This window comes from Saccopteryx bilineata, chromosome 8 (genome assembly GCF_036850765.1).
Source record: "Saccopteryx bilineata isolate mSacBil1 chromosome 8, mSacBil1_pri_phased_curated, whole genome shotgun sequence".
Taxonomy (NCBI): Eukaryota; Metazoa; Chordata; class Mammalia; order Chiroptera; family Emballonuridae; genus Saccopteryx; species Saccopteryx bilineata.
In genome coordinates, this window is record NC_089497.1 from 62291471 (window position 1) to 62304074 (window position 12604).

The window sequence follows — 12604 nt, forward strand, 5'->3', positions numbered from 1 at the left end:
GAGCTGACATATGGCTCACTTTTACTTTACATAAGATTTCTACTTAATCAATTTTGAAGCCCCTAGAAATTTATATGAAGTATAAGATTTTTATTAAAACATGTCTATATTTTTAAAAGTTACTACAAAAATAAAATATGCTGCCATAAAAACTCTATCAACAATAGTTCCCACCAGCAACACTATATTAAAGTTATAACTAATACTCACAGTAATTAAAATATCAAAAATATTTTAGTAAGTTTTTAAATTTCATTAATATAGTCTAAAAGAAACCACATTTTTTTCTATCAAGTACCAAATTGTAAAAATTTTAATCTTGGCTGGTCACAGGGTCTTTGCCACAATTACTCATGTGTCTTTGTGGCATGAAAGCAGCCATGAGCAACATATAAACAAATGAGCAAGGATATATTCCAATAAAACTTTACCTGTAGGCATTGAAATTTCATATAATTTCCACATGCTACAAAACATTCTTCTTCCTCTGGTTTTTTTTTTCCATCATTAAAAAATATAAATATTATTCTCAGCACACTTGCCACCATATAAAAGCAAGCCGGGAGTGAGATGGATTGGGCCAAAGGCCATAATCTGCAGATTCCTATTTTCAATTACTGGAGGGGAAAAAAAGTGCCACTTAGTCTCTAACATTGATAGAGAAATGAGTAGTCTCTGCAAAAACTTAAAAAATGAGCTTAGGGTAAGATCCCTGCTATAGGCTGGCCATAGTATTCTCAATCAGGAAATCCAAATGTTCCTTGTGTAAATGCAAGTGAATAATCTGGGTATAAAAACTCCAGATTCCCAGGAGCATTTCTAAGGGATTCAGTTGATACCATATAGGGCCAGGAATGTGTTTATAGTAAAGCTCCCACATCATTCTCATATTGCACCAAGGCATAGAAACCATTGACAGCTTCTTTAAAAGGAATATATATATATATACCTGATAAAAGACTTGAATCTAGAATATCCTAAGAACTCTCAAGATACAAAAATAAAATAGTCTGGCCTGACCTGTGGTGGCGCAGTGGATAAAGCGTCGACCTGGAAATGCTGAGGTCGCCGGTTCGAAACCCTGGGCTTGCCTGGTCAAGGCACATATGGGAGTTGATGCTTCCTGCTCCTCCCCTTCTCTCTCTCTGTTTCTCTCTCTCTCTCCCTCTCTCTCTCCTTTCTAAAATGAATAAATAAAATTAAAATTAAAATTAAAAAAAATGTTAATCCTTAAATAAATAAATAAATAAAAAATAAAATAGTCTGAGTCTTTTTAAAAAGTGCAAAGGCTTAGTACACACTTAAACTAATAATAGGAAAAAAGTACAAGACAAGAGGTTCAACAGCATTAGTCATTAGAGAAATGCAAATTGAAGCCACATAATGACACACCTATTAAAACAGTTAAAATTTAATTTTTTAAAAAAGACCCTGACAACACAAGTGCGGGCAAGAATTTACAGCAAGTAGAGCTCACATACATTACTGGTGAGAATGCAAAACGGTACAGGCACTTTGAAAACAGCCTAGCATATTCTTATAAAGCTAAATATACACTCACCCCTATACACACTAATCCCACCCTATGTGCTCACCAAAGAGAAATGAAAACTTATGCATACACACACACACACACTCTCACACTAAAAACACCTGTATGCAAATGTTTACAGTGACTTCATAACCACCAAAAAAGTACAAACAACCAGTAAATGAATAAGCAAATTGTGGTGCAGCCACACACCGGAACTCAGTAATAAAAAGGAACAAAATTACTGAGACAACATTATATCACCTATACTATACTAAATGAAAAGAGCCAAACTCAAAAAGCCACTTATTTTATGATCTCATTTATATGATATTTTTGCACAGAAAAAAACTATAGGGGCAGAAAACAAATCAGTAGGTGGCTGAGGTGGGGGAAGAAGGTTGGGGGTTATGTAACTTCTAAGTCCTGACTGCTGTGGTGGTTACAAGATTCTATACATTTGTCAGCCTGACTTGTGGTGGTGCTGTGGATAAACCATCAACCTGGAACGCTGAGGTCGCTGGTTCAAAATCCTGGGTTTGCCAGTCAAGGCACATATAAGAAGCAACTACTACAAGTTGATGCTTCCCACTTTCCACCCCCCTTCTCTCCCTCCCTCTAAAAATCAATAAATATAATCTAAACAAAACAAAACAACAACAACAAAAAACAAAACAGAAAAGACTATACATTTGTCAAAAAGTAAAACTACACTAAGGATGAATTTCTACTGTATGTAAATTATACCTCAATGAATTTAACTAACAGGAAAAAAACATGAATTTATAAATACTACGTGTTATACACTAGCTTTAGTGTATTAGGAAGCTTTCACTGTTTTTATGAAAGTGTTTACAGCGCATACCTTAACATATACCATACCTTAATTCAAGTCTTTCTATTTAGTGCAAACTAACATTTACTTAGTATGGACAATGTGCTTTTTTTGCCTTTTTTTTTTTTTTTTTAATTTAGTGAGAAGCAGGAGGCAGAGAGATAGATGACTGCATGCGCCCTGACCGGGACCCACATGCAAGCCCCAAGCCCCATACCTAGCAATGCTCTGTCCACTTGGGGCCACTGCTGTGTTGCTCAGCAACAGAGTTATTTTAGCACTTGAGGCAAGGCCACAGAGCTATCCTCAGCACCCAGGGAGAACTTGCTCAAATCATTCGAGCCATGGCTGCGGGGAGAGGAAGAGAGAGAAAGAGTGAAGGAAGAGGGAGAGGGGTGGAGAAGCAGATGGTTGCTTCTCCTGTGTGCCCTGACCGGAAATTCAACCCGGGACTTCCATACACTGGGCTGACGATCTACCACCAAGAACACTTTTAAATTTCCCAATTTCTGTTTAACAAATGTAGAAAACTAAGATTCACAGTAGCTGATAACTTGCCTAAGATCACACAGCTAGTGAGTATGTGATGGGCAGGAATGCACATCAAGCCCACCTGGCCCTAAAGTCCAAGATCTCTTTCCTCAACATGCTCCTGCTCATCTTGAAAGTAACCCACACCCTTGCCAGATAGTGATCTGTTGCTGCATAACAAGCCCTACACATACACACACACACACACACAACTTAGTAGCTTAAAATAGTTTATGATTATCCCTCGTGGTTCTGGGAGTCAACTAGGCTTAACTAGGAGGACCTCACATGGGGGCTCTCATGTGGAACATGGAGCTGAGGCTGTAGTCACCTAAAGGCTCAGCCAGGCTGGACGTCCCCCTCACATATACTGCAGCATTTGAGGCTGGCTGTCGGCAAAGCGTTCAGCTGGGGCTGTCGACCAGAGCACTTCTGTGTGGGCGATCCCTGGGGTTTGGCTTCGCCTAGCAGGACAGCTGGATTCCACACGGGCACTTGCTGACAACAAGTGTTCCCAGAGAGCCAGGTTGAAACCACAGGCTCCTGGTGCCTGAGCCTCAGAAGTCATCTGCATCACTTCCACTCTATCCTACTGTCAACAGCAAGTGTCAGAGCCAGCCCAAGTTCAAGGCGAGGGGACTACGCAACGGTGTAAATATCGACCAGGCATGGCTCATTCATATACAGGTTCTCTCTGAAGATCCTCACCCCACAGTGAATTACAGGTCCTTTTAAATTCCTTCCTTGCACTATTCTAAGTTTTCTAATATATATGTATTCTTTTGTAATCACAAAAATAAGTCTTTAAAACAAATAATATTGTGGGGTTTTTTACAATTTATTTAAATTTTAAAAACAAACAGTTCACTTACTTCTCATGCCCCTCATCTCCACTCCCACCCCTGGCAATCACCAATCTGTGCTCTATATCTATGACTTGGTTCTATATGTACGCCTTTATTTGTTTATTTGTTAAATTCCACATATAAAGATCTTACTTTGCCTTTCTCTAACTTATTTCACGTAGCATAATACCCTCAAGGTCTATCCATTTTGTTGCAAATCTTAATGTGTGTGTTTTCAATAAATTGATGGCAAAATAAATAGTTCTTTTCTGTGTGTGTTTGTCATGTCCTTTTAAAAGTAATAGCTATAAACCACTTAACACTGGTCTCCAAGTTCAAACATCTGGGAATAATTGGCTTGAAAAATCTAAACAATCCCCAAAGTCTTCCTAAATATAAAAGCTAATTATCCTTTGTAGGTCTTATCAAAGACCTAAGATATCCTATCCTAATTTTACAGTTTGTAGTACAGGACACTTTTAAATGGGTTATCAGTTAAAAACATTAATCCCAAACCCCTTATCCTGGCTACTTCTGAAACTGCAAATACACCCACTATAAAGTTTGTTTATCCCCTACAGGTCAGGGCAGCTCATTTTCAAACACACCCCAGTACAGTCCTTAGAGAAGCAGAATGCGTCAAGGTTAGTTTGCTTAAGTTTACTTTTTTGTTACTGAGACAAAATTCGTTTATCTCAATAAAAACTCCCATGGATTTACTAAGATAAGAAATGAAGTAAAACCACTGCTTATCATTTTCTTTGAGTTTACTCCCCTAATGTATTTAATCTTAAAGTGTCCATGCCTTTAAACATTAGCCCCTTCAAGTCAAGTGACCTGAGAAGAAGTGGATTTTTTAGGTAGAAAAACCACTGAGGTAGGGGTGTAACCCTCTGTAGTTCATTTGCTAAATCAAAATAAAACCTGAAAAGTATTTTTAATTAAAAATACAATAAAACCTAGTAACCTATTAACCTTCATATCAAATATTATCCCTAAGATAACTTTAAAAACTCTGGAATTGTTTTGTCACTCTACTGTTTTAAACATATGAAACACATCAGGAATGGCTCTTAGGTATCTCCAGATAATTTAAAAGAAAAAGGGTGCATAGGAAGATGAGAAGAGGGAGAAGGTAAGACAAAGGGGAGAAGGTGAGACAAGGGGGAGAAGGTGAGAAAGGACAGAGGTGGGAAGACTGAATTATGCGAATATTCAGTTGTAAACTTTTCTAAGTCTAGGCCTCAGTGTTCCAGTTCCTAGCTCCTTGGCCTCTGGTTTGATATAACTCACTGCTCCAACCTGGCCTCAGATTTTCATTTGGAAAATGAGGACACTGGCCTAGATCAGTGGTTTTTAATGCTTTCTACTCTGAGAGCCTTTTTTTAAATACCAATTAACTTTACAATTTCTCAAAGGAGAGACATTGTCCCATAAGTAACTGTTAGTTAAAACAAACAAACAAACAGAAATGTTTAATTGTATCAGAAATGCTTAAAAGAATTTTTATTTTGCAAGTAACAGCTACATCCATTTTTTTAAAAAAATCACTGATTCATTTAATAAAAGTATCACATAACTGCATATAGCAATAAAAAAGGTTTTTTTTTCCCTTTACTTATGTGAGAGGCATTTTGGGTCCCCGTAGTCATTTAAAGGGTTCTTCACATCTCCCTGACTAGATGACTGCCTCTCCACCACAGTGAGGATCATGGCCCTACACCACAGGGCAGTTTTATTCTGAAGTACCCTCCTTCAAGAGATGGCATACAACACATACACTGTTTTTTAAAATATGAATCTAAGATTCTAGCAGTGAAATTGTGCAACATTCTTCTGTACTTAAGGGAAAAACATTAAACCTATAACTCAAAAACCAAAACCAAGAAACAGCATTTTAAAAATGTTTTTACTAAAATTTTATCCTTAATAATGATTACCTCCAAGGCCAGAAGCAAGAGCATGGAATCTTTTTTTTTTTTCCGTTTTATTTTCTGTTGTACCTATCTATGTTAGATAAATTCTACTTATAATATGCACCTATGAGAAAATAAAAATTATTTTAAAAAGTTTTTATAAATGTAATACTCATAATGCGTGATAGCCAATGGTTAAAAGGCATTCTCTTTAAGAGCCCTTTAAGAGTTTATATTCTGAGAAGGAATATATGATAATTGTGCCGAAGGCAGAATTCCTGAACAAACAGAGAGCACCTATTAGTGTCTTCATCCACTCATATATTCAAATATTTGCTAGCTAAGTAAAAGACCTGAAGCCAGATGAGGATAAAAAAGCCAGGACACAAACCCCCAGCTCAAGGAGATACAGCCATGGTCTTATTAAAAAACAATAACTAAAAAAACCTGCTATAGAATTCTGAAGAGATGAGGGAGTTTGCCCTGGAGCCAGATAATGTACATCTTAGACTGCCATCACATTAGATGCCTAGTGTGTATGTGATATGCTTTAGACCTTCTGGGACGACTTAGTTAACATATTGCTCCAGACATCATTTTGTATCTTTCCCCTTAAAGTTCTGGATTTATGACATTTGTCACTAGTATCCTGGACCTAAAATGGTGCTTTCTAGGCTTACTTCTGAAATGTATTTCTTTGTCTTTCACTAAAGAAAAAAAATTTGCTCTCAGAATAGCTGGCCAGCTTTGCTTCAAGAAATAAGTCGCTACTAGGTGCATGGATTTCAGATGCTAAGTGTATGAGTACACACACACACAACTGACTTAGAAGATAGAAAGATCTTCCATCTGAAGAATGGTAAGAGTACAAAATACGTAATGAAATTCCTTACTGCTGTGAGAAAAGAAAAAGTAAGGTTGGCATTGGGAGAAGATGGGAGGGCTAGAATAAAAGTGCTATATAGCTAGAAGTGGGAAAAATTGCAAAGGAGTTAATAAAGTTTAAAAAGGTCTAGATGGCTTTGATGAACAGGCTAATGTTCCTAAACCTAATGTTTAAGATAATGTGAAACCAGTATTCCATGGGGGAAAAAGCAAGATAACAGAGGTTAAGTAAGCAATTTAAATAAAGTGGTGATATGGGAATGGGACTGGAGAGAGGAAAGTGGGGAGTCCGGATTGTTGTTTCAGTAAAACAATTAAGCAAGGAAGCTAAATTGCCCAAAAATCTAAATTTGTTAATTGATGAAAAGTGCTTGTTTTTATTTATTTTTTTATTATTATTTATTTATATATTTATTTATATTTTTCTGAAGCTGGAAACAGGCAGGCAGTCAGATTCCCACATGCGCCCGACCGGGATCCATCCGGCATGCGCACGGGGGGGGGGGGGGGGGGGGGGGTGATGCTCTGCCCATCTGGGCATCTCTCTTGCGACCAGAGCCATTCTAGCGCCTGAGGAAGAGGCCATGTAGCCATCCTCAGCGCCCGGGCCAATTTTGCTCCAATGGAGCCTCGGCTGTGGGAGGGGAAGACAGAGACAGAGAGGAAGGAAAGAGGGGGAGGGGTGGAGAAGCAGATGGTCGCCTCTCCTGTGTGCCCTGGCCGGAAATCGAACACGGGACTCCTGCATGCCAGGCCGACGCTCTACCACTGAGCCAACCGGCCAGGGCCTGAAAAGTGCTCGTTTTTAGAAAAATGTTTCCAGTTCTGGTCTAAACTAAGAAAATTTCAGAATATTGTTGGAACCTGACCATTATATACCTTTGTCTAACATTCACAAATTGCATGATGCATTTGAGTTATATATATCTACTGATTTTTTAAAAAAATAGCTGGGAATTATTTCAAATCTTGTTGCACAGAACTTCAGATGTTTCAGAAGAAATAATACATTATTCCTAAACACTTGAACAGTATTTCTATAACAGAAAGCATGCAGATGTTCCAAATATGCTTTTAAACCAGGAATAATGATGTGTGTTGCCATTTAGCTAGACTTAATTCTTTTCACCTACATATGAACTCAAATGTGTCCCTTTGTCTCCTATTGTAAGAGAGATTTCCCAAGATAAAAAATACTGCCCCAGTTTGTTTTTTTAAAGATCTGTCCAAATGGTGTTTTCTTAAAGGTCTGTCCAAATGATAAATATCTTTGACTGCCTTAAAACTAAACAAGCACTGGATTTTAACCTAGAAAAGAAAATTTTCAAACATTCCCTTTCCCTGACGTCAGCTACTACCCATGACCTATGTTGAGCTGTTCGCAACAAAGGTCACAGGCCATCCCCACCCCCTCCAAAAGAAACAATGCAGTGGGAACAGGACAGACACCCACTGCATTATTATTCTCATCTCTATTGTAATCTATCCCATCATCCCAAATTGTAATTTTATATAAACCTACTGAAGGTTTAGATAGAAAAAAGAAATGTGGAGACAGATTTTCTTTTTAAATGAGGTTTAAAAAATCTGTGCCCCGAATATTATGCAAACTAAACTTTTTTTCAAACTAAGTTGGAGTTCTAAAATTAAGAACAGTCTCAATGTTTGTGCATGTTTTGCACAATAACAAAGCACAAGCTTTATTCTCTTTAATTAGGGCCCAAACATTCTTAAGGAGTAACTGGGCCATAATTAAGAGTTACATTAGAGAAAGATACAATTTATTAGAGTTGAATTCTCCCCAGATCAAAACCTACACCACCACTAGAACACTGCTAGTATATAATAAATACATCATTTCCTTTGATGATCTTAGAAATAACAAAGTCAGAAGCTTACAAAGACAATGATCTTCTCAACAATTCTTGACCATCTTTAAAATCAACCAATATTTGATTTTAAGACCCACACTCAAATTTCCTTACCACTGTACCATATTCTGTAAAATGAGTTGCCAAACACCATAATATGTGACATGAAAGCCAATTCACGTTACACTCCAGAGTTTAGCAACAGAATCTTGCACTTTTGATGGAAGTGTTTTTTGAAACCCTTGAGAATGAATATACTAGAATAAATTATTCATGTCTCAACAGTCAAAAGACTTAAGAGTATACATATACATATACATACACACACACACATATATATATACACATACATAAAGTGAGTTTCAAGTTTCTTCCAGGTCACAAGGGGCTAGGCAAAATCACAGCACTATATAATTAATGCTTTATAAGTCAAGGTTGTGTTGGACCTCCAATTCTTACTCTACTCATCACCCACTTTCAAGGAAGCACTACACACTACACAAGGGTCACTTTTACAACAAAGACATCATACCCCACCCCCACACACAAAATTAAAACCCAAAAGGCTTAAAGACAAGCAGAAAATCTCTAAGACTAGGACTTTCAAAGTGTAGATTTGCTTTTCCTATATCAAAACTCAGGCTCCTTAGTATTGACAGTGTTGTGAACACCACATTTACATGTGAATATAAACCTTCACCAAAGCTAGGCTGGAAACTTAATGATTGAAAAACACTAGTGTTAAAATTTCAGGCCTACACGCCAATATCCTTCAGAAACAAAAAGACAAGCACCCTATTAAAAATTCCACATAAAACCAGTGACTTTGTCTCCTAGTGTTTGGATCTCTGGGAAACAGTCCAGTCAAGCTTTCTTGGGATTTGGGGGTCGACCTGACCACCCATAAGACCACTTGAGTCAAATCAAGATGGCAAAGAAACAGGCAGTTTCAAGAAAGCAAAGAATCTTCTTTTCAATTCCACATTCCCAAGACACCTTAGACCACAATGCTTACGTGGAATAAATGGAAGCCACAACAAAGACAACCTCTGCCAACCTAGATAGTATTCTGGAACGTCTATGCTGCCTAGGGCAAAAGAACAGCCAAAGACAACTGAAGGCTAAGGTGAACCTGCAGGCAAGATCTCAATAGAAAATACTAGATCTTGGGGCCGCTGATGAAAACAAGGGAAGTCAAAGGGCTACTTGCTGGTAGCCAAGCTAAACCAGTATTCACAAAGCTTTATTTTCCTGGACATTAGTATAGGGAGCCATTTAAAAAAAAAAATTAAGGTCACCAGTCCCGTTTCCCCTCGCTCCGTGCTTTTCCTAAGAAAATGCTTATAGCAGCTTCCGTAAGCCCGCCCGCTGGGCAGTGCCAAGACTAAACTTTTAAACCTCAGGGAAGGTGGGAAAGTCAGCCAGCCAGACGCTGGGCTAGGAAAAGTAGAGAGGAGGGAAAGAGTCAAGTTTCAAAACAAAGGCTCCACTAGGAACTAAATGTCAACCCTTCCCCGCCTTCCAGCCTTCAAACCAGCCAAGCTGGGCCTTGATTTTTAAGACCACAAATAAGTCCGACTGCCCCAGCTCCTTGCTAGTCACCAGAATATTTGCACAACCACTTGATGAGGATGGTGTCTCCCCTCTCCCCCAATCTCTTTACACAGGAAAATGCTGAGGCTTAGAACGTCAGTGATTTGCCCGAGGTCCCCCAGGGGAGCCCAAATTCAACCCCCTGCACGGCCAAGGCAGGCCGGCTCCAGGTGGGCCCCGCGCGAGGGCCGCGGGAGCCGAAAGGTCGACGCCCCAGCGCGGACGGAACCGGGCTGGGACAGGGGAGGGGTCCTGCGCGCGCCTACGGCCCGGCTCCTACCTTCCTTGACTCCCGGTAGCTTCGACTGATCGATGCTGATTTCAGCCATGTTGGGCCGGGGTCCGAGCTGCCCCTGGCCACCCGCTTCCGCGCCGCCGCGGGCACCGAGCGCGGCCCCGCGCGCAGAAGCAGCGCCCGACGCGGCGCAAAGTCCAGCCGGCAGCACGCGCGGGCCGGGAGGAGGGAGAGGGCGGACAAGGGCTGGCGACAAAGGCGGAGGAGAATGGTCCCGGCGCACCAGGCTGGCGGCCCAGCTGTCCCGACGCAGCCACCTGCTCCCGCGCCCCCGGCCCTGATGGATACCAAGTATCCGGAGCCCGGAAATGGACTCGGGCCGTCCAGTACGGAGGGAGAGAGGAGACAGAAAGGCGGGCGGGCGGGCCTGGGTGGGAAGGGGAGGGGAGAGGAGGAGAGCTGCAGGTCTGAAACCGCAATTGCGAGTGGCTGGCGAGCGAAGATCGGCCCCCGCGAACGCCTCCCTCTGTCTCCTTTGTGCGGTGTGACGCGCCCGAGGCTGGGGCCCCGCTGTGCCCCAGCCCCTAGGCCCTGCCTTTTCCAACCCCGGGTCGCGTCTTTGGAGGGGGCACCGCGTCCTTAAGGCCTCAACAGAGAGCCACACGGGTCACCCAGCATATAATCCTTACTATCAGCGGTGTCGTCAGCGTTACTGGGTCAGGAGCAGAGATTCCCACAGAGGCTTACTGGTTGCCTCTCCACACTCTTTGCCTCCTGGAAGTAGAGGAAAGATAATATGTGGGCGTAAAAAGCCTCTAATACAACACACAAAGCCAGAGATCAGCTGATAAAAATCTGGGCCAATTCACACCATCTGGGGGAACTGAGTCATTCATTCATCAAAAATGCACAAATGTCTACCAAATGTGAAGTTTAGTACTGCAGCTGATAAAAACGTGTGTCAGAAATAATCTCTCTTATGGCATGTCACACATTGGACTATCACCGTGACATTTTTATCTCCCCAAAATAGACAACATCTTCTGTCTGCCATCTGGCAACAGATTTCTCCCTCCCTATGGGAAACCCGCCTCAATAGTGGTTCCTCTCCCGAGCTTGTGTAATGATAGAACCTCTGGCCTCTACCACTCTTCCTTCCTCCCCCACCCACACATTTTCAACTAAGGATGGGTGTGTGTGATCCAGACAAGTCAAGCAGAATGCCTCCCTACGCTTATTATACAAACTGGAACAGATAAGCATTCTATTTCCTGAAGGGAATGTTTGCCCTCACTAGTAGACAGTGAAGCCAAACTGAAGACAAACAAAAATAAGAGAAAGATGAAGAGAGCAAGTCCTGATGATACCACAGTAGCAAACCAAGAGGTCCCCGAAACAGCTGGGGTTCCTGCTGCTCCTGGATTCTGGAATCTACCCCTGACATCCTCTCAACCTAAACTAGTAATTTTACTATCTTAAGAGAGTGAAAGTTGATTTTCTCTCACTCAGAGTCCCAGTAGGAGAAGCCACATGGAAGAGCTTTTATTTGTACTTTACATTGAAAAAATAAGAAGACCTGGTAGGGTCAATGCTGGATATAACCTTTCCCCCTTCCCAGTCCCTGGTACTGTAGTCAGGGATCCTGGCAGGGAGCTAGGGAAGAGACAGCAATAAAACTGCAGCTGAAGTTTTACTAAGGACAAAGGAACTGAGTCATCAGATATTATCAAGGAGAAACAGCACAGAATGGTGCATACACTTCTCCCTCACCCCCTGCTTGCCTGCTTACCTGCTTGCTCACCCATAAACAAAGAATTTCGCCTAAGCAATTGCCCAGGGCTTAGCTATAAAAACCATGGCCCCCCTCAACAGCCATAGAACTTTCCCCAACCTGCCACAATTGGTGCTACCCCTGTATGTAAGTAAAAAAGGTTTTGTTCGCTCTATCTGGTCCTCCTTGTGGTTTCTTTGGGATCTCACACCAACACCAGATCCCTTTTCCAGTTCTGGACCTCCCCTGTTACAGACCTTAGGCTAGCAAAATATTAGGAGAAGGCTTTCTAGGCCTATGGTGGGAAACCATGGATAACAAATCAAATCTACCCCACTGGATTTGAATGACTGCTTTTTATGTGTTTTGTGGTTGTATAGATACAACATAACATTTTCAATTGTGCCACTTGGGTCACAAAGTCTAAAATATGGACCATTGGACCCTTTCCAGAAAAAGTTTGCTGACCACTGTCCTAGGCAAAAGAATACCCAGTAAATGTATGAATAAGAAGGAGATGATATTAAAAAGATACTTTTATGGCAGTTTTTTTAAAATGGGGATTTGTAAGTCTCTGCTTTCTAGTGACTA

General features: G+C 41.0%; 1 protein-coding gene across 4 annotated transcripts in view; it reads right to left on the reverse strand.

The window, feature by feature from the left end:
- Positions 1-10630, reverse strand: part of CCDC50 (coiled-coil domain containing 50) — a 77523-nt gene extending 66893 nt beyond the window's left edge. The window contains exon 1 of one of the 4 annotated variants that reach the window (XM_066241906.1): positions 10288-10630. In XM_066241906.1, coding sequence (XP_066098003.1) covers positions 10288-10336 — 49 coding nt within the window. In that variant the 5' untranslated portion in view covers positions 10337-10630. The remainder of the gene's footprint in view (positions 1-10287) is intronic. The other 3 variants (XM_066241907.1, XM_066241905.1, XM_066241908.1) reach the window with 3 other exon arrangements.
- Between the last annotated feature and the right edge of the window lie 1974 nt (positions 10631-12604).